This window comes from Lepidochelys olivacea, assembly GCF_965140295.1.
Source record: "Lepidochelys olivacea isolate rLepOli2 genome assembly, chromosome: 26".
Lineage (NCBI taxonomy): Eukaryota > Metazoa > Chordata > Testudines > Cheloniidae > Lepidochelys > Lepidochelys olivacea.
Window position 1 is genome coordinate 11,607,311 of NC_140436.1, and position 26,041 is coordinate 11,633,351.

Here is a 26,041-nt window from a genome sequence, read left to right on the forward strand (position 1 = left end):
AGCAGGGTAACCTCCCTCTTACCTGTTGAAGCTAACAGAAAGGTTAGGGCATACAAACAATGGGACAGGTTTGAACCCACCTCTCCCACACCCTAGGCACATAGCTTAACCACTGGACTGCAGAGGGAGCTGCTGGCCTAACTCCCCTTTAATGAAAGTGGAACAGCTTCCACAGGCAAGAGCCCAAAGTTCAGGGCACACGCACCACAGCTGCAATCAACACCTGCCCCAAGCCCTACAGAGCACAGGTAGAGGGCAGATTTGAAGCTGCAGCTCCCAGAACCCAAGCACGTGGCCTATAGTGGGAGGACTGGTTTTGCGGTCACCCAAACAAAAGTTAATGTGGAACAGCTTCCACAGGCAAAAACAAGGGAGCTCCCCATCCCTATGCATCAGGCACCATGCAATATTCAGGGATTCCCCCGTTCACAGTCCTTCATGGGAAGTAGAGGGCAGATTTGAACCCACCAGGCCTGGTACCTAGGTGAGCAGCCTATCGCCTGCATTATACAGGGAGAGAGAGGTTTTTGTCAGCCCCAATAAGACTGCATTAGTATAACAGTTTCAGCAGTGTAGGAACCCCAGACTGGTACTGTAAGGTAAGTGTCCATGATCCAGTGGAGCGATCGGGCTTGGTTCATGAAGCCCGCCAAAGCACTCTGTTTTCTTCCTGTGCTTTCTCCACATCTTCAAATGCTTCTGGGCACATTTGCCTTTTCTTCAAGCTGGCTCTTTTTTATCTTCTGGGACAACATTGTTGTTCACGGAATCACCACGTGCCATCCATTTCAGTCGATTTGTCAACACGTTCATACATTTGTGGACTTTAACGCCACGGTTCCATGGTTCCCTCTTAGAGCATGGCTGATCACTGGAGCACCACAGAGGCTGCCTTCCACAAGGAGTCTTCAAACCCACTGTCTTGCCTCACACGGCCTCGATCACACATGAAATTCACTGCACAATGCTTGCCTCCCATCTGGAGGTGGTCATTGTCCAATTCATTTGGATTCCTCCATTTCATCAACCGTGCTTTGCAGGAGATTGTGTCATCATAGATGACACAGGTCCAGTGTTGGCCCAGAGAGTGGACCATAGCCTGAAAATATTTCATCACCGTGTACGCTGTATTAACATGAGTTGCTGGTGCAGTAGCCAATATTTATAAAATAGCAGACAGAAAACTTCTCAAATCATAATGGCAAATATGTCGATGTAATACGTGGAGCAAAGAGGCTCCTACTGTCATGGGATTACAGACTTGTTTTAACTGAAGGCATAAAAAGGACAGGCAAATGTGACCTGGGGCTAAACAGGTCCCAAACTTTCCAAAACGCTACTATTTTAGGTACCTAGTTGCATTATCAATTATATTTAAAAGCTTTCTGCCACTTTTGGTCAAAATTAGCCTGTGTTGCTTCCAGTTATGGCCCTTTGTGTGATTTTATGACTTTTTCAGGTTGGATGCCCGATAACCTTTAAACATTATGTGATGGGGGAAACTGCACCACTTCCAGCATCTCCATCCACCCTAGTGATGACCACCAGCTATGCACCTAATGAGAGACCAGAATGACATTTTTCTAGCTGATGGGTTACCCTAACTCATTAATAAGACTCCTTTTTAAAATCTGGCTGTAGGCTAAAAGGTTAATGCTGGGTGCTTGAGAAGGGGGAATTGCCTCTTTGCATTTGCCCAAACGCTGTCCTCCTTGCCATGTAAACAAGTCTAATTCCTGCATTTGTCACAAATCAGACCCTTTCAGAGCAACTCCTCTGGCTTTAGACCTTGTTCTGGATCCAGTTAAGTCCAACAAAGCTGTTTCTGGCTTCTAAAGAAGCAGGCTCTGCAAGGAATAAGGGAAGCAGTTGTGTACTTAGCACTGGTTGGAGCTGGGTTTCCCCCAGGTCATTTTGCATTAGGGCACCATGGGAAAAGCTGGGCTCCTGGCCTTCAACTTAAGAGGTGGAGGAAAACTACAGCCTTCAGGATTAAGTACGTAGGACTCCTATCTTGCAAAGGGTGTCCTTTAGGAGCAGGATTGGGCTAACTTTTCAACTTTAAGGAGTACTTGTGGCACCTTAGAGACTAACCAATTTGAGCATAAGCTTTCGTGAGCTACAGCTCACTTCAACGGATGCATACTGTGGAAAGTGTAGAAGATCTTTTTATATACACACAAAGCATGAAAAAATACCTCCTCCCACCCCACTCTCCTGGTAATAGCTTATCTAAAGTGATCACTCTCCTTACAATGTGTATGATAATCAAGGTGGGCCATTTCCAGCACAAATCCAGGGTTTAACAAGAACGTCGGGGGGGGGGGGCGGTAGGAAAAAGCAAGGGGAAATAGGTTACCTTGCATAATGACTTAGCCTTGAATAGAGACTGGGAGTGGCTAACTTAATTGTATCAAATTTGCAAATGAATTCCAATTCAACAGTTTCTCGCTGGAGTCTGGATTTGAAGTTTTTTTGTTGTAATATAGCAACTTTCATGTCTGTAATTGCGTGACCAGAGAGATTGAAGTGTTCTCCAACTGGTTTATGAATGTTATAATTCTTGACATCTGATTTGTGTCCATTTATTCTTTTACGTAGAGACTGTCCAGTTTGACCAATGTACATGGCAGAGGGGCATTGCTGGCACATGATGGCATATATCAGAATGCCACTAGCCGTCACCTTCAGCCCCCAACTAAAACCCCTCCAATGCATTATTAAGGATCTACAACCTATCCTGAAGGATGACCCAACACTCTCACAAATCTTGGGAGAGAGGCCAGTCCTTGGCTACAGACAGCCCCCCAACCTGAAGCAAATACTCACCAGCAACCACATACCACACAACAGAACCACTAACCCAGGAACCTATCCTTGCAACAAAGCCCGTTGCCAACTGTGCCCACATATCTATTCAGGGGATACCATCACAGGGCCTAATAACATCAGCCACACTATCAGAGGCTCGTTCACCTACACATCCACCAATGTGATATGTGCCAGCAATGCCCCTCTGCCATGTACATTGGTCAAACTGGACAGTCTCTATGTAAAAGAATAAATGGACACAAATCAGATGTCAAGAATTATAACATTCATAAACCAGTCGGAGAACACTTCAATCTCTCTGGTCACGCAATCACAGACATGAAAGTTGCTATATTACAACAAAAAAACTTCAAATCCAGACTCCAGCGAGAAACTGTTGAATTGGAATTCATTTGCAAATTTGATACAATTAAGTTAGCCACTCCCAGTCTCTATTCAAGCCTAAGTCATTATGCAAGGTAACCTATTTCTCCTTGTTTTTTCCTACCCCCCGCCCCCAACATTCTTGTTAAACCCTGGATTTGTGCTGGAAATAGCCCACCTTGATTATCATACACATTGTAAGGAGAGTGGTCACTTTAGATAAGCTATTACCAGCAGGAGAGTGGGGTGGGAGGAGGTATTTTTTCATGCTTTGTGTGTATATAAAAAGATCTTCTACACTTTCCACGGTATGCATCCGATGAAGTGAGCTGTAGCTCACGAAAGCTTATGCTCAAATAAATTGGTTAGTCTCTAAGGTGCCACAAGTCCTCCTTTTCTTTCTGCGAATACAGACTAACACGGCTGCTACTTTGAAACTTTTCAACTTTAGACTAGACACAGAGTGAATGACCTTTACTCCACTAGAGGGCACTAACAGACAGGGCTGAAGGGCAACCGGGAGAGCTGGTTTTGCACATCTGTTATAATTAAGGGAACAAATAACCTCTCAATTTAAAACAAACTGCTAGTAAGAACAATGTACAGGAACATAAACTGAAGACCCTGGAGAGGTAGTTTAAATGTGAGATTTCAGCTAAAGAGATCTCATCTTCAAAGCCGTGTGCAAGGTATTAAATATTGCTACGTATTAGTTATCTAAATGCATCCTTTCCTTTCCAATTTAATGTGAAACAGCTGTGATAACTAATTATAAGCAAGTTATTTCAACTAGGTCCATAGGAAAGTTTCATCTGACATCTTTCCAATTTGTTTTTATTCTAACCCCCTCCCCCCCCCACACACACACAGCGAGCACACTTTGGACGTATATTCTAGGAGTGTAAATTTACGCTACAGCCATTCAACACACATAATGATCATCATCTGGCAAACAAAGTGAACGGCCAACACTAAGCAGGGGCTAATGTATCGTAACCCCTGAGGCATGTGAACTTGTGCATCTTAAAAACCACAAATACACATAAATCTAACGTATATTAAAGGGTTTAAGTCTCTCAAAGTTAATACTGGGCCTGACCATACATTCACTGAAGTCCACTGCAAAACTGTTGTTACCAGTGAATTGTCAAGGTCAGCTTGCTGCACTGTGCAGTCCATCAGGACATGCTGACTTTATGCACATACATACAGTGACCTAGCCTGTTTGCCGAGCACTTGAAGGGAAAGGGTGCTCCTCAAAAGGTAAGCAACATGCAGTGAAAAAACTGTGACTCGTCTCCAACAGACATTCACCAATGCATCGAGGGCTATCCAGCACATGGGCTAGGCCTCACTTAAATCCCATTTCATCAGGAGTAAAGGGCCAGAACAGGCACAACCTCAGCGGGACTGAAGTGATTGGGTTGGTCTTCAGTTCGGGGTGCATTCTGCCCACAGTAAAAACGTCTGTGACTCCAATTGATAGAAATATTCCAGTTAGTACGACTCTACCCCCGCACTGTAAACTAACACGGTGGGGCAGAACATAGCTGAAGCATTTAAATTGCTGAAGATTTTGAACAGGAGACTGCAAATCCCAGGTTGCATCAAGTTAAAGGCACTTTGGTTCAGTCTGCTGTTTAACAAAATCCCAGTTGTTCAGTGCTTGGTGAAAGTCCCCTGAAAAATGAACACATGGACTTGAACCGGAGCCCCGGGAATGCTAAATGCTGTCATTGGGCAGCTGGTTTTTATTGAGTTATTGAAAAAAAATCAAGAGAACATTACAGAAGCATCTAATCCTTTACCCCCACATCTAGAAACTGTCTCAAGAGAACAAATAGCTTATCAAGATCCCCCCTTACCCTTTGCTAAGCAGATATTTAAAAATCACCCATGTAAAGTTCTTCTCCTCCATTCTCATGTAATTTTAAATAGGCAAATAAAACGTAATTAGGTGTAGCCCCGGTGTACAGGTAGGCAAGTAGATTTTAGTTTACCTTGCCTAGTAAGTTTTCATAAGGATTTTGAGAGCCTGATATGGATCATTTCAAAAGCTTGCCAATACATGCAGTTGATTTACTGGGAACCGGATCTTCCATGATTGACTTGCCATTTCTCTAGGCCACGATAGTTACTGGTCACCGAATGGGAAGTGTTTGTGTGTGTCCATCCTGGAATAAGAGACAAATACAGCCTAAGTAAATAATAGAATCATAGAAGATTAGGGTTGGAAGAGACCTCAGGAGGTCATCTAGTCCAACCCCCTGCTGGAAGCAGGACCAACCCCAACTAAAATCATCCCAGCCAGGGCTTCATCAGGCTGGGCCTTAAAAAACTCTAAGGATGGAGATTCCAATAATCACAGCCATTCAGAATCTTCCATGTAGAAGCTTTTTCAAGAAGCAATACAGTGCAGTAGCCAGCCACTTCTTCTCACATGTAATAGGAATAGCCAAAATAGGGAATTTAAACCTTTAATTTAAAATGCATTAACCCAGGAGTTTAATTAAAAGAAACACAAATAAACCAAGCCCATCCCTCTCTGGATTTCCTGGTGCGTTCTGTTCCGTCAGCCGCCCATCCTGCAACAGATCTGCTAGTAATGGGTTGCGCCAGCAGGTGTTTAAACCCAGAATCTCTCCAACTAAAAGGATGAGCCAGTCCTGCTTTTTAGCTCCTGTTGCATTCAAAGACATAAGGGCCTTGATCCTGCTCCCAATTAAGTCAATAGAAAAACTCCCATTAACTTCCCCAGGGCAATATCAACCTCTGACGACGAAAAGAGGCTCAACTTAGTGGGCCGCCAACAGAGTTTGGTTGTGAAACCCCTGCCCTTCCTGCAGCATGGGTGAGTGGACTGGGAGATGTGGGTTTTGCTTGGAGGACTCTGAAGCAGGTCACTTTGGACTCGATTCACAAAGCTTAGGGCTGAGAATTCCACTTGCTGGCAGGGCACCATGGGCGGGGGGGGGAGGTGTTAGACGTTGGAACGCTTAAGTACCTTCCTGAATCTGGGCCTCTGTGATCTACTGCTGAAAAGTGTTCTATAAGGAGCTAGATTTTATTAGATGAGAGAGGGGCTCCAGTAGGGAAAAGGTCGACAATCCATGCCTTAGCAGGTCAGCATTTTTCACCCAAAATGCTGCCTCCCCAATTAAAAATGGCTTTTTGATCAAAATGAAAATGTCATTGGATTGAAAATTTTCAGCTGTTGAAAACCAGAAGTTTTCTTTTTGGGGCCCATCCCCTCTTTTCAGTGGAAACAGGGAAGAGGAGGAAGGGGAATTTCTTCTAAATTTTCCTATCATCAAAAGACAGAAGTTCTGCAGGGTCATTTTGTTCATATTTTCAGAAGGAAAGACAGACGCAGCTTTATCTTTTAACCAGCTCTACGGCTGATTGAAACATCTTTCAGAGTAGCAGCCGTGTTAGTCTGTATTCGCAAAAAGAAAAGGCGGCCTGGTGACACCTTAGAGACTAACCAATTTATTTGAGCATCAGCTTTCGTGAGCTTCACCACGGATGCATCACCACTAGAGAGCATCAAATCCACATTCTCCTAGCTCAGGTTATGCTACTACTGACCCCGCCCTCCACCCAGGTGAAGTCTCTTTGGGTCCCATGCTGGCCTTTCCAATTTGCAAGCCCTGCCACCAGGGAAGATTGGATTGCGTGTATTGCACAGGGGCCAATAGGGTCAGTGGTTAAACAAACAATAGCAACACTTCAAACGTATTACACTGGATCTTCAACGTGCTGCTCAAACCTTTGTGATTTATCCCTGGCCTCAGAGTGGGTTAACATCAGTGAAGAAACAACTCCCTTTATAACAGGTGAGACCCACACTGGAACAACCCCACCTGAAGCTAATGGGGACAGTCGCTGCTGGGTTTGGTCCCTTACCTACTTCACTGTGGGTTAATTAATTAATGTTGGCAAGGTGCTTTGAGATCCTTACATGAGTAGATGCTACTCAATATCTACCTCCTATAGAAACCCTGCAGATGATAAGCAAAGACTCATTATCCCCATTTTGCCTGTAGGGAAACTGAGGCAGGGGGTGGGAAGTGACTGGCCTCAGGTCACCCAGCAGGGCAGAGGCAATGCTAGAAATAGAACCCAGGTCTCCTGCATCCCCATCCAGTGCGCTAGCCCCTGGACCACATGACTGAAAGCATCCACTGCTTCCTAGCCTGCAAGCTTCCCTATGTACGATCACTAGCCGGGCCCCGAAGGCAAGCGCACAGTTGCACACGGATACATTTTTTTAGTTAGACGAGCCTGTTTCAATCACTCACCCCATCAGTTTCCATTTAATAAATCGCGTGTTGCAGTTTAGTCCTTCCAGCGTCTGGATTTCTTTGTGTGTCAGCTGAAAGTCATACACCTACACAGAAGAAACAGCCTTTGAACCCAAGCCAAGGGCTTTCTGGGCTCAGAGGTCTGCAAGGAGACGCAAGGCCCCAGCAGAGCATGGAAGTCGCGGGTGGATATTCTGTAAGGCTGGGAAATGCAGCCCCTTGGAGGCTGGATACAGGGAATGGCAGGGTGTGGGCGTAGGATTTCCCCGACACGCACACAGGAGGTTACTGCGTGGCAAGTTGCTGTGCTGAAATTCACCCCCTGCCTTGCCCCACAGCAGACAGGCCCAGACACTTCGTGTCTCTCTCTCTCTCCGAGGTGAAGAGCAGATCTTCTACTGGGTGCCTGGCCCGGCCCATTTGTTCAGCACAGCTCTGCCAAACAGGCATGGCCACCCCCTCAACTCCTCAGTGAAAGGACAAAAATCCCGCCCCCAGATGTACGGGCCACAATCTATTCCCACAGCTGCTTCCCTGGCCCGGACGTGTTTTCATCCGGATCGTCACAGCTGGAGCCGGGACAAGAATGGCTGTAGATGGCTTAAGAATAACTCTGTTAACGGGCTCCCCAGGTACTGCGCAACCCCACCTCTCGCAAGGGGGGCCGTGCATGCCAATCAAGGCTGTTTAATAGCCAGACCTTGCTCTGTATTGTGTGTTCTACAAGGAGCAAATCCAGCTAGGTCTCCAAGCTCCAAGCGTATCGCCGAACGGAGCGGCTAACCCTCAAGCTAGCAATACTTAAGGGTCCCTTGAACTAGCCATTCAAATCCTGCTGGGTACAGCTCAGCTTTGGTACAAGTCCCCAGCCGTTGCTTGTGTGCAGCTTTTCACCCCGCTCTCGTGACATTAACACCTCAGCCATTCGCCAGGAGCGGAAGAGGGCTCCTGGCTCACTAGCCATCCCTGTTACCTCTGCGTTCTCCACGATGTGGGACGGGGTGATGCTTTTCGGGATGGTGGCGATGCCCCTCTGAAGGTGGAAGCAGATGAGAACCTGCAGAGAGGGCAGGAGGAGTTGGTGAGCCAAGGTACGTGGCTGGCGTGGTGGCCAGGAGGCACACAGCCAGCAGGAAAAGACAGACACACACACACACACTTTTCCCACACTGCACCCACAAACCCCCACCTCCGTGTAGGTTAGATAGGATGTCGTGCGGCTATAGACAAACACCGCTAGGGCCAGTGCTGTCCCCCCTCACCTGAGCGCTGGTTTTTCCGTGCTTCTGAGCGATCTCATTCACCGTTGGATTCTCCAGGAGGGGCACCGGACTGTTCTTCCCCGTAGGGCTAAGGGAAGAGATTTGGAGAGTCCTGAACAACGGGCAGCCCTTTGCCAACAGAAAGCTGGTGGGTTCGAGAAATGGGGAAGGGAAAGCACTGAGTCACTCCCCCTGAGCCAGCCACAGGGTCGACGAATGCCCATTGGTGCTGCTGTGCAAACAACGGCTGCTAACAACAGCCAGCATCCCTCCCTGGCCCAGCTCACTTTGCCTTTCCCCTGCTTTGTCACCACGCGGTAGCCAGAACTCATCACGCAGAGGGACCCCTGTTACATTGACCTGACTCTTGATTAAGTATTTATCCAAGAAAACAACAAAGAGTCTGGTGGCACCTAAAAAACTAACAGATTTATTTGGGCATAAGCTTTCGTGGGTAAAAAACCCCACTTCTTCAGACTTCTTCACTAACACGGCTACCCCCTGATATTTATCCAAGATAAATGAATCCAGTAAATGCTATTGGATTCTTCTCCCTCTCACACGAGTGTAAGTCCCAAGCCAGTGAAATCAAACCGGAGAGAGAGCAGAATCCAGCTCAGTTAGCATATCCAAGATCTCAGCCACACCTTGGACGGGTGGGCCAGGTTACCGGCCACGAAGCTCGAGAAGAGAAGGACCCAGCTTGTGTCTCAGAGCCAGCCCAGGCTGAGTTTGCAGCCGTGGCCGCTGGAAGAAACACCTCTCAGGCACTCCAGCTCACACTCACTCCATCTGCCAGTCACCACTGAGCCCCGTGATGCTGGTTCAGGCAGAACTGCTGCTTTGTGCTGTAGCTGTGGGTCTCTACTGTCCCCAGAAGGGTGATTTCCGAGTCATCAGCATGGACTCTGGGGCGGCAAGAACACCCCACCTTCTACCTCCCCCCCTTCTCTGATTAGCTCACTGGTCATTCTCCCTTTACAGGTCACTTTTGGACTGACCGGGGCATAGCAGGGCAGCCGAAGGGACTGTATGCGATGAGGACGATCCCCTTGGACCTGCAGTACTCCACCAGCTTGGGCTGGGTCAGGTAGGGATGCAGCTCCACCTGGTAGAGAAACAGTTATTGTCTCTCACGCCCACGTCCCATTGCCTCAAGGTGCTCATGAGCGGGCTCTGAAGGGCCGGGAAGTCCTTCCCGAGAGGCGGCAGCTTTCATCGGAAAACCCAAAGCTGGGGCCTGGTTTGCTGAATATCATGAGCCCCCGTAGCCCCAGGGTCAGGTGAGCTTCCCTCCTGCCCCGGGAAGGTCTCCTCCTCTTCTCTGCCCAGCCCCACATGCTTCTCCCAGCATGCTGGACCGAGCATCAGATTCGGCCTCCTTCCTCCACACCCTGGCCTAAGAGAGAGGAAGCAAGGCTCCGGCTGCAGCTTTCTGGCAGATCAGGACCAATCAATCCCCCTTCTGCCTGCACAGCATTCCCCGGGGCCTCCTTCTGCAGCGTTAGCTATTGGTCAGTGACCGTGGCTGGCTTGGAGAACGGACACAGGACCGGCCGCAGGGAGGTTGATTGATTAGGCCCGTGGTCCTCAGCCTTCTCCAGGCCACACCCCACCCCCATGTTAGAGAGGCAGCTTGACCTACTTAGGGGCGATTCGGAGCCATGAGGCTTGGGTTCTGTTCCCAGTTGTGCCATTAACCTTGAGCAAGTAATTTCCCCCTCTCCAGGATTGTTTCCCCTTCGCCCGTCTTGTCTCTCTGGACCCCTGGCTTTTCAGTGCTGGGACTGTCTCATACTGAGCACAGTGGGGTCCCAAGCATGGTTGGGCTCTGTGCTTCTGGGAGTCCTTTTGGGGCCAAGCCCTCAAAGAGCAAGCACAACCTCTCTGGCTCCGCTCAAGCTGCGAACCCAGGCATTCGAATGCTGCATTAAGCCCCCAAAGCCTGCTTAGCACAGTACGGAGGATGCCACAGCTGCAGGTTCCCAATTCTTGCTTGGGACCTTAAGCAGCGCAATGCAAAGCGAGCGGGAGCACTCCCTGGAGCGGAGACACGATTGCTACAGGCAGAGCAGGTGAGAGACAAAAACTTCGGAGCTGCACAGAGCTGAAGGAGACTCACCCACCTGGTCTCGCTCATATCCTAGGAGCGGCCTACACCACCACAGGAAACGACATTGTTACCGGTGTAACTCACACGCCTTTACCTGGTTGGCGGCAGGCTTGATCCTGCACACGGACAGCAGCCTCTCCAGCTGGGAGATGTTGAAGTTGGAAACCCCCACCGATTTCACCAGGCCTTCATCCACCAGCTTCTCCATCGCCTGCCAGGAAAACAAAGAGGTGCTGGATGATTTTGTTGGGGAGTGGTCCTGCTCTGAGCAGGGGGTTGGACTAGGTGACCTCCTGAGGTCTCTTCCAACCCTAATCTTCTAGGATTCTATGCAGCAGGTCATGGGCTGGGCCTACACAGCTGGGGAAACGCAGGGGGCTGCTGAAATAACGGGCGAGTGACAATGCACTGGCTGGCTTTGCCGGGGTGCTGGAATGCTTGCAGCTGCCACCGGCTTCACCCGGAGCTTGGGTGCTCAGCACCTGTGTCAAACTAACCCAAAGCCCTCCACCTCCTTAGGGACGTCAGCCCAGATCCTCGAAGGGAGTGAGGCACCGGTGCCTGAATACCTTTGAGGAGGTGAGCCCAGGTGCATGGACCAAGCCCAGCGATTGGTGCTCTCACGTGCCACAGAAGATCCTGCCCCAGTGCTTATGCTGGCAGAAGAGGGTCCCGATTGTCCTGCCCACCATTCGGTCCTCCACGCCCACCCAGGGCAGGCATGCAGCTCCTGCGACGATTGTGATCAATCGGATTCAAGTGGTAAAGGGCTGATCTCCATCTCTCCACGTGCTTAGGCTGGACCTTCAGGCAGTGCCGAGAACGGAGCGCCTTAAAAACACAGCCTCTGCCTTGGGCACCCACACAGGACAGATTTGCCAGGCGAGCTGCAGTGACGGGCCCGAATTCGGCCTTCTGCACATGCCCAGAACGAGGGAGGTGGAAGGCCTCTCGGGAAGCGGGCTGCCCGGCAGAAAAGCCACTCGTTCAACGTCCCAGAGGGGCATTCCCATTTCCGGAGGGAAAGGGCAGCTGGGTTGGAAAGCCAGTGGCTCTGACACCTGGGAGCCAACTGGAATCGTAGCTCTCTCCCCCCTTCGGAATGGGTTTAAAAATATTTCTGTCGGCACGCAAGCGCAGCCTGTCTCCTCCCACGAAGCAATAGCTCCTTCTTGGGGCCTTTGTGCATTTTAAATGAGGCCATTCCATTGTCTCCAGCCAGACGAAAAACCTGCCCCGGCTCGCAGCTCTTAACCTTGCTGGTAATTACCAATTGCTACGGTGGCAGCCGCATTCAGCCTGCCTCTCTGTCTCTTGCAGCCAGACAGCAGAGGCTGCTGATGGGAAATATACGTGAGGAACACGAGTCAGCCATGGAGATCGTTACGACTGGAGGGGGATGGGCAGCCTATGCTGCTCTTTCCCTGCTGCTCGCTGAGCACTATGGGCGAGCCCATCGAAGCCAATGAGAGTCTTTCCACTGGCTGGAAAGGGCTTTGGATCAGGCCCTGTGTGCTTATGGTATCCATCAATGGTGCACATCACCGAGGCATGCAGGAGGTGGGAATCCGGGCTTCCCCTGATAAGGGATCCCTTCAAGGGGATTCCTTCCATCCTAAATACCTCCATGTAGCTCAGCTGCCCTATCCCATCGCTACTGCGCCTTTAGCTCACATAGTAGCAGCTTGGGCTGAGGTGCAAAAGGTCCCAGGTTCTGTTCCTGCTCATGACCCCCCATGAACATGATTACACTTGGCCTGATGTGTGGCCTCTTACCCTCCAGGTGTCCACGTAGTCCACATCCGACTGCAGAAGCAACCCGTCCTTTTGAGGCATGAGCTCCTCGTTGATATTCTGCAGGGGAACAGACCAAGAGCCACTTTCTAGGGTGAAGCATCCCATGGGTATCTCTGGAACTGCTGAGAGTCCTGCCCCGAGTTGACCTGACTTGCCAAGAATTAACGAGTGGCCAGGCATCAAACACCCCCGCTGGCCCGTTCATCCCCGGGGAATGCCCACCACTTCTGTCAGAGTTATTGCAACAGGAGGAAGTGTGAAAGAAAGCCAGGGGCACCAGATTTTTTGAGCTGGATGATGCAGTGTCAGTGAGGTCTGCAGGGGGCTTTTCTAGAGAGCGAATATCCCGGCCTGATTGCTTGACCCCTCTCCCACTATTCCAGTCACGGGGAGGCAGTCCAGGCTCATGAGCTCAAAGGAGAATGAGGCTGGGTCTCAACGTGGATAGGAGACTCCCCTGCTGTGGTGTTGCCCAGCCGGCACACGTCCAAGTAAGCGTAATTGCCCCAAGAGAGTTTAACCCTGGTGTTCTCACAGGTCCCCTTCCTCTTACCAAAATCGCCCAGAGAGCCTCATTGATCAGGATGACTCTCTGGCCTACCCAGGAGGCCCATCTACAGTAACACAATGCCCAGCACCTGATTGCCCTCAACTTCCCCTACAGCTCCAACTGGATCCTCTCATTTTCTTCATTTCCCAGCCTAACCTATTTTGCTGTTAAACAGTTGCTGTGTGCCACCCCAGGGGTGGCAGCGTTCCAGGTGCCAGGGAAGTGATCCTTTATTGTCTCCAAATGGCACCTTGGACCTACATGAGTCAAGTTCTCTATCGGCTTATGCCACCCATCCATGGAAGTCAGACAACGTGGCCCGGTTATGCCATGTTTCTAAAGCCCTTGTTGCACCTTCCATCCAAGTAGCTACAGAACCTTTACCTTGGCTCTTATCACCGTAATATCTGAGCACCTCCTGCCCCTGGGGAGCGGGACAGTGCTATTATTTCCATGCGGCACAGGGAGAACTGAGGCCCAGGGTCTATCAAGTGACTTGCCCAAGGTCGTGTTTTAAGTCTGAGTCTCAGCTTCACATTTTAGCCATGAGAACACGCTTCCTAGAAGCGCAAAAGGAAACCAGACAACACCCTCAGGGGCTGTCGACCTGCCACGGAGGGACAACCCAGCCTGCCTTGTTTTGCCTCCTGATAATTACGAACGGAAACCCAGTTCTGTCGTGCACTGACTCATCACCGTGTAAACTGCTGTGTGGCTGAGGGGAAGAAAGGGAACTAAATGCCATCAGCTCAGAGAGAAGCCACCTTACCAGAAAGCCCATTGGAGAGTGCATGAGATAGAGATCCAGGTAATCCAGCTTCAGCATCGTCAGGCTTTTCAGGAAAGCCGGCTTCACATCCTGCGGGGCGTGGAAGCTGTTCCATAGCTGCCCAGAGAGGATAGTTGCATTATTCATTGCATTCCAGGAGCACCTAACCAAAATGAGGGCCCCCTGTGCTGGGCTCTATCCGAGAGAGACAGTCCCAGCCCTGCCGAGCTCACAGTCTACATAGAAGAGACAGACACAGGGTGGGAGGAGAAGTAAATTACTCCAGGTCACACAGCGAGAGACAGAGCCCAGGTTTCTAGACTCCCAATCCACTGTCTTTTCTACTGGACCAGGCTGCCTCTGTAAAATGGGGGCATGGTCAGAGAAAGAGTAGGAGAACAGGAGTATAATGAGCTGTATAGATGGGAAACCGAGGCACAGAGAGACTCCGTGACTCGGTCATAGCGGGAGGGTGTGACAGAGCCAGGAACTGAAGACAGATCTCCTGAATCCCAGTCCAGTGGCTTCACCCCAGCACCATCCTTCCTCTCAAAGATCAAAAACGGACATCCCTTTCCCCCAGTATTTTACTCTATACAAATGAAGTGTGTCCACCAGGCCTTAGAGCAATAAGTCAAATGTTGCTCTTCATTCCATGTCCCTGCTCCTATTGGTCTGCTCTTCTCAGCAAATAACCAGGAGGAGGAGCCAGCACCATGTGACCAATCAGCTCTGAGGTACACCCAGCTTGGAAATCTCTTCTATTTAGCATTTCATTGCTGCTGATTGTTGTAGGCACCTACCATGGGTCTTTGTTACTTGCATCATAAACGGAGTCTTAGATAATATCATAAATAGAGCTTAGTCTTGAGAAAAGATGACTGACCTGATAACAGTCTTGAAATACGTGAATGGCGGTTATAAAGAGGACTGTGATCAATTGTTCTCCATGTTCATTGGAGGTAGGACAAAAAGTAATGGGGTAAACTGGCAGGAAAGGCTATTTAGGTTAGATATTTATTTAGGCTTCCAAGTTTGTTCATGGAATCCCCTTGCTGGAGGTTTTTAAGACCAGGTTGGACAAAACTTGTCTGGGATAGTCAAGGTTTACTTGGTCCTGCCTCAGTGCAGGGGACAGGACTTGATGACTTTTCAGGGTCCCTTCCAGCCCAACATTTCTATGATTCTATAGTAGCTATGGGTGTGCTCCACAAAAGTGAGATGTTTGTATATATGTAGATAGACAATAGATTAGTGTTCTCAAATGGCATATAAGAACACTTAGCACTACTGGGCAAAAAATGGAATTTGAATCCTGTGGAAAATTCCAACAAATTGAAATTTCTAGTGGGGTGAAAATTCAGAAAAGTATCTATTTGGAAATATTGAAACTTTTCAGTTTGCTCAGGTCAAAATAATACAATCTGGACTAACATAAAAATATGCAAGTGGAAGTTAAATGAAACGGGAAAGTCGAAATGATGTGTTTTGACATTTTTTTCCATTGCAACTTTGCCAAAATTGAGATGTTTCTGCAAAATAGTTTAGATTCCGACAAAATTGTATTTGCCAATGGAAAAAAAACTGTCCCATTGTCCATTTTCGATCATCTCTAGTAAATTAGAAAGTTTAATAACGTTGTTGTTCTGCACTGGGAATGGCAGCTCTTTGACAATTGTGTTTCAATCCACAAGGCACACAGTACAGTCAACATCAAGCCTTCATGAGTCAGGCCCCCCTAGAATCCATGAGATTGGCTTAAAAAGCCATAGGGTCTTATTTGCCTTCTGGCCTTTGGGGGGGGGGGTGTCTCATTTTGCAGCTTCTGTGAATAACCGAGAGGGTTAGGAAATCATTTTTTTATTTAATGGAGGCTGAAATTTTCACCATATCATGAGTCCAGGAGCAGAGGCCACGAGAAAAAAACCACAAACACCCAGTATCCCAAGTCTTGGGGTAACTTAGAAAGAATTAGCAATCCTGGGCTTCTGTCTGGAAGGGAAACGGGGCTCACCTTGCTCACCACATAAAGTTCGTCTCTCTTCAGCCTCCCTTCCCCCAGCATCTTTTCAAAGGCTGCTCCGATCGCGGCCTCGTTCTGGTAAAAATAAGCACAGTCGAAGTGCCGATATCCAGCATCTAACGCTACCTGTAGGGCTTCCTGAGCAGCATCCGGGGGACACTGCAAAGAAAGCAATAGACGCATCACTGCTTGCTGTCTAATCTTCCCCCGAGCCACACTCCTGGGGCTAACGAGCTACACTGATTTACACCAGCCAAAGACATGCTCAATAGCTTGAGATCTCTCAAGCCAAACCCAGGGCCAGGCCTTGTCCACACTTGGGTAGGAGATACCCCCAGAGAATGGCCAGATGCTGCAAATTCCACACATGGTGCTCGTCCTTCCAAGTCGGTGTTAAACCAAGGCCCCAGCATGGCACTGTGGTGCCCACGATGCCACCTTTCAGCTATGGTGCATAGCGGTGCTCCAGCCCACATTCGGTTGTCAAAAGGGTCCCACAGCTCCCCAGGCAAGAGAGCTTCAGCTGCAACTTTGCAGAGCCAAGACTCATGGAATATTTTGTTGCCTTGGAGATTAAAAGGGCTTTGGGTACACGCACAGACGGGGATAACAAGGCTGTCCTCTGCTGCACCAGTCTCTGGGGGCTCATACGCCAACTACCAACATCCATAGGCTCATAGGCACTTCAAACATTAGTTTCGACATGCTCTTGCCCTTCATGGGTTTGCAATAAACATTCACACACTTTGAGCTTATGCTCAAATAAATTGGTTAGTCTCTAAGGTGCCACAAGTCCTCCTTTTCTTTTTGCGAATACAGACTAACACGGCTGTTACTCTGAAACCATTCACACACTTCTAATAGGCCAAGAGTCATTGTCCCTCTCTTTGCTACCAGTCCCAGCAAAGTCTTCGGGAATTACCACGTTCTCCCTTGAACAAGGGGTCTGATCCTATGTCCGCTGAATTCAGTGGGCCTCTTTCTGCTAACTTCATGGGCTGTTAACATCTGCCTGAGCATTAACTCAGCCTTGTAAACATATTCACCTGATCTGGGCTGCGGCATCCTGCTGACACCCAGCCGCACCCTGGCTGTGTGCGGAAACAGAGCCGCCGAGAACCCTCTCTGTACCAAGCCTCCTTTAATTACAGCGTTTACCCAAGAGTGGAGGCCGGCATGCCCCTGCCTGCAAAGAACACGCAGACAAAGAGCAACCGCGGCATCCGACCCAAACAGATGAACCGGCACTTATGCAGGGTTGTTCCTGCCTTGGAACAAAGGGAAAGCAGGTGGGGAGAAGTGTAGGCCCAGCAGGAGTTATGCCGAGAGGCAGGATCCCTGGGGTAGATTGATCACAGCTGCACCCACCCCTTGTAGCGCCCGGGCTCTCTTGTTCTTGAAAACAATCAGCGTTTAACCTGCGCTCGATATCGGATGCTCAGTACATCATGCCACAGCACCGTCCAATGAGAGAGCCCGCAGTCGGGTGGGCTCCCTGCCTCCTTCTCCCATCTAGCCAACGCATTGCTGAAGTCCTCAGTCAAACCACCCCTCCTCTCTCAGCTCCCTAATGTCCCGCTCTTCTCTCTAGCTGTGCTCTCCCGTCTCCTGCACTCTCGTGGGCCAATGCTGGGCTTTAGATCTCAGGCCCTGGCTGGAAATTCACCCCCCTCTCATCCTAAAACACCTATTCGACAAGATCAGGGCTTGCGCCATGGTGCATTGGCGCAGATGACATCCACCCTGGACCTCCCCCTTGGGGCTGACAGAGAACATCTCATCTCCAAGGCTGCCAACCCAGCAGTCTTTCATCAGAATTCAATTCCCATCAAAGACCTCTTTGAAAGGAGATTAAGGTAGACAATTACCTCTCCCAGCTCTTTCTCGGGTCTCGTGAGTGCTGCTGGCAGCAGAGGCCTGAGTCAAGGCTGGCAAAGCCATGGGGCACCCCACAAGCGTTCCGTGTCCCAGGGAAGTTTATTAAAGGATTAAACCTACAACGATTATTTAATTGCACAACAAAGCAAACGGATCCTGATCGGCCTCGATGGGAAGCCGCTTCCCTCCATAACAAACGGAGCTCTGCCCTGGCACGGAGACATGAAAATCGCCTTGAGGACCAAGGATCCTTTGTGAAAGTAAGGACCATAGCTGGGGAGCAACTACATCTATCCCGTGACCACAGTTGCCCAGTGGGCTACCAAAAGGAACAGTTTTGCTGGCCGCTCTTTACCCTTCAGTAGCCAACATAGTTTCATGGATTGATCCTAATGGAACAAATCCCATTGACTTCAATGGGCTTTGGGTCAGCTGTTTGAAGTTTGCTGTGTTTTGTTTTAAATGCCTTTGGGATGAAATGGAGACGTTTGCAAGGAAAAAAACCTACTGTTATCAAATTTGTTGAGCAACAAAACAAGAGCGGGATTTAAAAAAAAAAAAATTCAAATCCAAAAAATATCAGTGAAAACATTGGGTTGATTGGCTGACTTTAGTTTCTTCACAGAACGTAACATCCAAGTATTTGCCAACGGGTCTACTCTGGCAAAAAAGTTTCAGAACAAAAGCAGCAGAACTGGTTCCCATGCCTACAGTCCCTTCTCTCTTATTTTCTCCCTCTCATCCAACCTCCCACCCAGTTTTTCCTGGCTCCTCTTTTTTGGTACAGGCTAACACTATTGCTGCAGAAGGGCAACCCATTAAGACCTCATCAACACTTGAAAGTGAGGCCAGTAAAACTATTTTGCTTGGTGCAATTTTCTTCCAAAATAGGCAGACCAGACAAAGATGTAGCTTTGCCTTTAACCTTAGTGTGGTTTTAACCACACAGGAAAAGGAATAAGCTGCCCTGATCTTTATAGGGGAATTGTATTACTTCAAAATTGTACCAGGATAGTTTGAGTTGGCACAGTTGAGTTGGCTGTGCGAGATTAGCCTGTAAGAGTCACTGCTGAAGGATCTCAAACACTTGACACAATTCAGGGAAGAATTAGACACAAAGAGCATTGGCAGTTGGACCAGCCAGGATCCAAGTTAAGAGACTTCATGCCTCAGGGAAGAACAGAAGATCCACCAGCTCGCAGAAAGAAATACTGATGTTCAAAGTCAAAAAATGCTCACGTGCTCTGAAAAGTGACTGAAATGGCACCAGGAGCTGCCAGGTTTATTGGCTTGCAGTGATTCTAGCTCAAATCTGTTCACAGTTTGCAAGTAAGGTCTGACCGGGGCCGGGGGTGTCATTAACAATAAGGGATGAGGAAGGCGGGCACAGTTGCAAGAGACAAGACTTTATCAAACATGCCTAAGAGGCCAGTGTTACATGCCGAAACTCTGGTGTTTGTGCACCAGCAGCCTGGCCCCAGCATGCCTTGCTAAGCCCCTGATGCCTCCCCAAACCAGATCCCTCTGGAAACCTGACCCTCTTTCTCAAGTTCCACTCATCACGCTACAGACTTGGTGCTGCTCTTATACTCCAGCTTCTTTGCCCCCTGTGCACGTTACAGTTGCACCGAGGCTTGCTCTAAATTGCACCCTGCCTGCCCACATCCCACATGAGCCACTTGGGCTGTCAGGATTGCCAGAGTTGTAGGAACACCTTGGCCATCTCCCCCTTGTACTTCACAACAAATGCAGATTTATTAATTTTTTTAATAGCTTTGATTGAATCCAATGACAACAAACAGAGGACAGTGCTTCTCAGCGCTGGCAAGCCAGCGCCTGACATAGGGGTTATGCATTCATTCTGCAACTTCCATTCTCTCTTAGGACCACTGAAGTCAACAGGAGTTTAAACATTAGACTTCAGTGGGTCTAGAAAGTGGTCCTCAAATGAGTATCTGCCTCCTGTAAATCGACTGCCAGTGAACTCAAAATACTGTTATGTGGAGGATGTTAATGATCTTTGATCTATAGACAATCACAGACCTGGTTAAAGCCAATGCATGTGCTAAGCACCTTTCTTCCAGGCTCAATAGGAGGAGCAATTAAGCCCCTTTATGTCATGAGATACCGGATAACAGTAGAAGCCACCACGCAAGCCAATGGCAAGATCAGAAGCGGAGCCATGTGGGCTTCCCTGATTGCAAACACAGAAGCTAGGCTGTGGCAATTGTTTGGCAAGGTGTGTGTGTGTGGGTATATTTGAGCAGAAACCAAGCAGACAGAGAGAGAAGCAGTTGTGTGGGGGAGCAGAGAGAGCGAGCTCCTTGTGGCCTGGAACTGCTGGAGAGGTAGGCTTGGAAACTGAAAGCCAGGAAACTGCTTGCTGTTTGTTTTTAATTGTTTTCAGGGAAAACAAGCAACTGGCCTGTGCTTTCTTTGTAAACAAAACAGGATCCAACCAAACAAATACCTGTCGTCAGTTTCTCCTCCTAACTGAAACAGACTTGCCAGATCCTGATAATTTCCTCAGTGCTGGGACTAAGGGGGCAATGGTACTTAACATGTTTGTAAAGGCTAGCATGGACACCCCCCACACATCTAATCATGTTTGTGGTTTACTCGGTGCTATGTCTTCACTGCAAGAGGTGCATTTACACAGAGATCGCTACTTCGATGTAAATTCCAAGTGGAGACAAGGCACAGGGCTTTATGTTTTTACCCCAATGTACCCCTTAAAGTAAACTCCTGAGGGATGAAGGGTGGGGAAGAGGGTTGACCTCAACTAGCTACATCAAGGCAAAAACTACCCCTGCCTTGTCTCCAGCAGGATTTTGTTTCAAAAGAGCTATCTCGAGGGATCAGCGGACGGTAAACTACAACCACGTGCCGCAGCTGGATCAAGCGTGAGGGGAACATCCCGACTAGTGTTCATAAATGCGTTCTGTACCTCGAGTGAGTCAGTGACCCGGAGCTGAAAAAGTCCAGCAAAGACGTGACTCTGAGAATGGGAGCATCCGTAGCCCAAGGAATTTGTAACAGGTTATAAATAAATACGATTGCATTGCCCAGATTCTGAACTGCCCCTTGGAAAAGGCCCAGAAATACCCAACTGCAGCCCAGAACACGGCTGCCTTCCCTGCCTGGCAATACACCGGCGGATGCCTCATCAAAACATTGAGCATATCTGCGGGGACGGGACAGCTCCAGCCGCTAGGCTGTGTGAGAGTCGGTGTTGTCAGAGCTGACATGAATCTGCTGTCTGAAAAGACAGCGAGATGCCACGCAGGGTTTAAACTCTATTTGAACTCGAGCAACAGCACTGAAATTCAGCTAGTGCCAGTCTCTAATGCCCCTTGGTCATTAGGCCCTTGGGCTTCTGGGCTTGTGTTCTCGCTTGTTCTGGCGGCTTTGATTTTAAATGCACAAAGGGAGAGGACAGGAGGAAACTGGCTAAGATTACACTGAAACGTGGAGGGCGGGGTGGGGGTACTGAAACAAAGGCAGATGTGTTCATGTTGGCTCTGAGTTCCAGGAGCCCAGTGGGTCGCAAAACTAGGCATGGTCTGGATCAATGGTTCTGCTTTCGACCGGTCTCTGTGCTAAGCTTCAGCTTTGTTCAAACCAGAGCCCCCCTGCCTGACAACTCAGTTGCTTTCAATTAAAGCCACCTTTGTTTAGATTTGGTCTAGAGGCCTCATCCCGAAAGGGGCCACGTGCCCCTTGGAACGTACTCTGTACCCTCAACTCACTGCGAGGACGCTGCTTTGAGATCAGCACGCTGCAGGCTCGGGCCCTACATTGTTGATCCCAGCTTGTGTGGAGCACCCGCAAGCCTCATCGACGTCAATGGGAGTCGAGAGCACTTGGGGCTAGATTCACAGTGGGCTGAGGGCACTGCAATGCTGAGCTTTGCAGTAGCTAATTGCTAGGTGCCAGGACTCCTCCCGCATTGTATGCTGAAAGTTGGGCACTGTACACAGGGGTTCTCAGAAGCGAATGGGCTGATCAGGGAGCAGCCTATGTAAGCTCGGAGTGAAACGCAGAGGGACAGGGCAGGGCCAGATCCACAAAGGGAGCCAGGTGCCTAACTCCCACTGACCTGGGGCTCAGGCACTTGAGTGACAGGCCAGAGGGCGGTGTCTTTCTCCACTCTGGATCCTCAGCTGTGAGCCCTCTCTGGGAGTGGAGCCCTTTCTCAGGAAAAAAAACAAAGAGAAAAAGCTTCCCCTTTACCCCCCCCCCCACACACACACACGCATCCACACCACAGGGCGCTCACTGGGTAGGTGGGAAAGGCAGGTTTAAGCCCTTGCTTCAAATCGGGCAGAGCAGGGCTTCAAACCTAGGTCTCCTACAACCCCCTGAGTGCCCCGGCCACTGGATCCTGATCGACACAGACACACACCGCGGCCTGAGTGGCTTGTGGGTGGGTCTGGTGTGCTTGGAGCATATCTGTCGGATCAGGCCCTGCAGACGAGATAGGCAGAGGAAATCCTAGCTGGAGAATCCCACTGGGGTTTAGGCCGTGATTTTGTGAAGGTCCGTGGGCCTGAGCGGTTGGTCTTCGGCACCTAAAGAGACACTTAGGCACTTAAATCCCTTTGTGAAACCAGCCCTTCGCCAGAGCACTCCAGCATCTTGCCAGATTGCGCCCTAGAGGAGCGTGACCCATCACCGATCTCTCGAAGGAGCTGCTCTAGGGGGAGCACGTGGCTGGACACAAGCCCCAAAGGATAAATTTGCCACTCTCAATAGTTCTCAGATTTCACTGAAGAAGGGGGAGCACCCCATACTCCTTCGCCTGGGGCTGCCACTGGTAATCCAGACACTCAGTGGTGCCTCCAGAGAGCCGCTACTCAGATCCAACTGGCTGGACGAACGCTTAAACTTGGATGATCCCTAATGACTGAAGAGGAGACAAGATGGAGGTTCGCCAAAGCCAGGGTGGAAACTCACCAAGACGCAGCTAGCGATGGGGAGAGAGGGGAGCAAATCTCAGCCGGGGGTGGGGACACAGCTGCATTTACTCATTAGTTTTGTTGCTTTTCCTTGTGCCAGCTGCCCAGTCCCGGCAGGGGCTGGACACAGACCGGGCAATCATGGGGCAGACCTGCCTTCCTTCCGCTGATCTCCATGGGTGTAATGTTATTACTACTGTCCCGGCACTCAGCAGAACAAGCCGCAGGCAATTTCAGTGCTGCGCATTAAGCAACTCAAATATGAAGTTAATTCTAACAGGGCACATTTTGTACCACGTATGGATTAGAAGTTTTGGTGTGGGATTATGTAATGGATGCATAGGAAGCTTTCTATGGGTAAGCCTTAAAAAAAAAATGAAGTCAATGAGTCATCTACAGCATCTAAATTAAATCTTTTCATGCTTGGAATTTGATTTTGACCCTGTGTGATTTCCATGGCTATCTAGCGGAGGTACTTAGCTGGTTCCCACCACTGTAGGGTGTGGGCACCTCCCACCCTTTAATATATTTAGCCTCACAACCCCGCTGTGAGGCAGGGCTTTTCTCTTACTCCCACTGCACTGATGGGGGGAACTGAGGCAGAGAGGCTAAGCCAACTTGCCCAGGTTCTCACAGGATGTTTGTAGCAGAGCAGGAATTGAAGCTAGATCTGCCACAACCCATGCTAACCACTGCCCCTCCTCTTCCCCAATATAGCAAGTCAGATTTCCAGCTAAGTGTCTTAAGGGCCAAATATCTAAGCGGTGCCAAGAAATGAGATCCAAACGGTGTGGCTTGGGGTGTCTCCAAACCTTGTCGGTGGTGGATTTGGGATTTTAGTGTCAGCCAATAGGTAGTGGGAAAATGCTAAGTTTGAGACCAGATAGAACAATGGTCCGATAACAGTACAGACCCTCCCACGTAGCCAAAAGCTGCTTTTAGGACCCGAGCTTCTGCTCTATTGACTAAAGCTATGTGGGAATTGGGTCCCATCCCCAGTGAATGTTGGGATTTTTACTCAGGAAAATCAAACAGCCTCCAAAACTGAAGATTTTCTACCAAAACCTAAAAGTTTTCTGGCAATTTTTCTCCAAATGTTCTCTTTTTGAGGGTGAGGGGTAGTGATTTGTGGGATTACTTCAGCTAAAAACCGTTAGCAAAACCATTTGGTTTTCTGCCAAAATGACTGGTTTTCCAAGAAAAAAAAACATTCAAAGTACATTGATTTTTCCAGACAATTTCCATGAAATTTCTCACCTTTGTCCAAACCCCAATTTTTCATTAAAGCAAAGAGTTAACAAAAAAGATTTTCAACCACTCTCAAACCCTGCTAAGCGTGTGTATCACCATTCTGCCCCTTTATTGGGCGCCAGGCTGGGTGCTGGGCAAATCAGTACCAGCTGCCACGTGGGATACATGACCTGCTTCTTTGACTTTTAATCCCAGCCCACGCTTTGTCGTGGACAGCTCTCTGCCCCTTCTTCTGCATGCCATGTGGAGCACAGAGGTGTGACAAGATTCTGGTCTCCTCTGCAAACATGTAGATTTCCCTGTGCCACGTTCTTGTTTTAAGAGAACCACCCTGTAGCTGACAGCTGTGGTCTATGCCCAGGAGTTGCAGGCCATGCAGCTGGCTTTAAACTCACGTCCAGTGGATGCTCTGCTCACCCAAGTGTGCAGAAATTCAGCAAAATGGGCTCCTTCCTACAGTGATTTGTTTGTTAGATTATGGGAACGTGCAGAAAGACATACAGAGATGGGGAAAGAGACACGTATAGGGATGACACTAGTTTGTTACACTGGATCATTGCCCAATCTTAGCGTTCCCTGCTTAGCTCCCCAGCACATGAGCACTATGGGGGGGTGGGGTGGGGGGTGGGAATCAGAATCCCAACACTTAACACCTTGAGTTTTGCAGCATTTGGATCCCAGAACTGGTTCCCACAGTACGGATCCATCTCCAATACGGAACATTCTGCAACACGGCAGGTGAGAACTGTGGTCGTTCAGCCCTTACGAAAATCAACTGGTTTAAAGTGGCGTTGAAATATCATAAGCGCTGTGCAAAAATATTTGTCTCCTCCATCCATAGGCCCACAAACCCAGCATTTTTACCATTTAAGTATACAATAAATCAATTGGAACATAAATATTGTACTTACATTTCAGTGTATAGAATATAGACCAGTATAAACAAGTCATTGTCTAGAGGACATTTTAGTTTGTACGGACTTCGCTAGAGTGCTTTTTATGTAGCTTGTTGCAAAACGAGGCAGATATCTAGATGAGTTGATGTACCCTCGGAAGACCTCTGCATGACCCCAGGAGTCCACGTACCCCTGGTTGAGAACCACTGCAAAACAAGCAGATGCTTCCACTGCCCCCCCAGTCAAAATTTAACCTCAGAGAGAATCTGCTTTGAAAACCCAATTGCCAAAACAAACTGATACCAAAACAAAACGTACAATTTCTAGAAAGCTCTCCACTCCAGTAATGTTTTTGTCGCCTTTCTTAAATTTTTTTTTTTTAATTACAAGCATGGGAAAGGCTTTCCTAACAACATTGTTAATTTGCCCGGTTGCTGTAGTAAAAATGAAATATTTGGAGTACAATCAAAGGCTAATTCTTTAAAAGCCAAACTCAAAATGTGCTAAGGAGTATTTTATACAATTGCTTGAAAGATGTAATTTCATGAACTAGTCACATTTATAACTCCTGAAGAAACAAGTTTTAGAAAAATTCAAACTCATCCCTACCACCCCCACCCTCCCAAAAAAGAAAGGACACCTTGCCTAGTGGGTAAAGCACTGAACTGTTACTTGTGAGTTCAATCCCCAGCCGTGCGATCTTGAGCAAGTCATTCTGATCAGCTCCTGCTCTGCAAATGGAGAAAATGCTTCCTTCGCCTGTCTTATCTAGTTACACCCTGGTCCTGCAAACGGTGGGCTGCTATGCCCAACACAGACCGCCAAGGAAGCCACTAGTGCTCTGCCCATGCAGAGTTGCAAGATCGGGACCTTGGATTGTAAAATCTTTGGAACAAGAAGTGTTTAATACAGCCCCAAGCGTGGACAAAGCCTCTACATGCTACCATAATCCAAATAATTATTATAATCCTTTAGATAGCTACCAATCCATCAGCAACAAAGTTCTAAATCTTACGGACCTTCCTGATAAGTCATCCACTCCCTT

The 26,041-nt window shown here is 48.8% G+C and overlaps 1 protein-coding gene across 1 annotated transcript in view; it reads right to left on the reverse strand.

Annotated features, from left to right (window-relative positions):
- Positions 1 to 4,913: 4,913 nt before the first annotated feature.
- Positions 4,914 to 26,041, reverse strand: part of LOC311513287 (aldo-keto reductase 1B-like) — a 37,331-nt gene continuing 16,203 nt past the window's right edge. The window contains exons 2-10 of the mRNA XM_084614988.1: positions 16,005 to 16,172; positions 13,991 to 14,107; positions 12,651 to 12,728; positions 10,969 to 11,085; positions 9,763 to 9,869; positions 8,762 to 8,849; positions 8,473 to 8,556; positions 7,497 to 7,585; positions 4,914 to 5,369 (exon numbers count right to left, since the gene is read on the reverse strand). Coding sequence (XP_084471114.1) covers positions 5,330 to 5,369; positions 7,497 to 7,585; positions 8,473 to 8,556; positions 8,762 to 8,849; positions 9,763 to 9,869; positions 10,969 to 11,085; positions 12,651 to 12,728; positions 13,991 to 14,107; positions 16,005 to 16,055 — 771 coding nt within the window. The 5' untranslated portion in view covers positions 16,056 to 16,172 and the 3' untranslated portion in view covers positions 4,914 to 5,329. The remainder of the gene's footprint in view (positions 5,370 to 7,496; positions 7,586 to 8,472; positions 8,557 to 8,761; positions 8,850 to 9,762; positions 9,870 to 10,968; positions 11,086 to 12,650; positions 12,729 to 13,990; positions 14,108 to 16,004; positions 16,173 to 26,041) is intronic.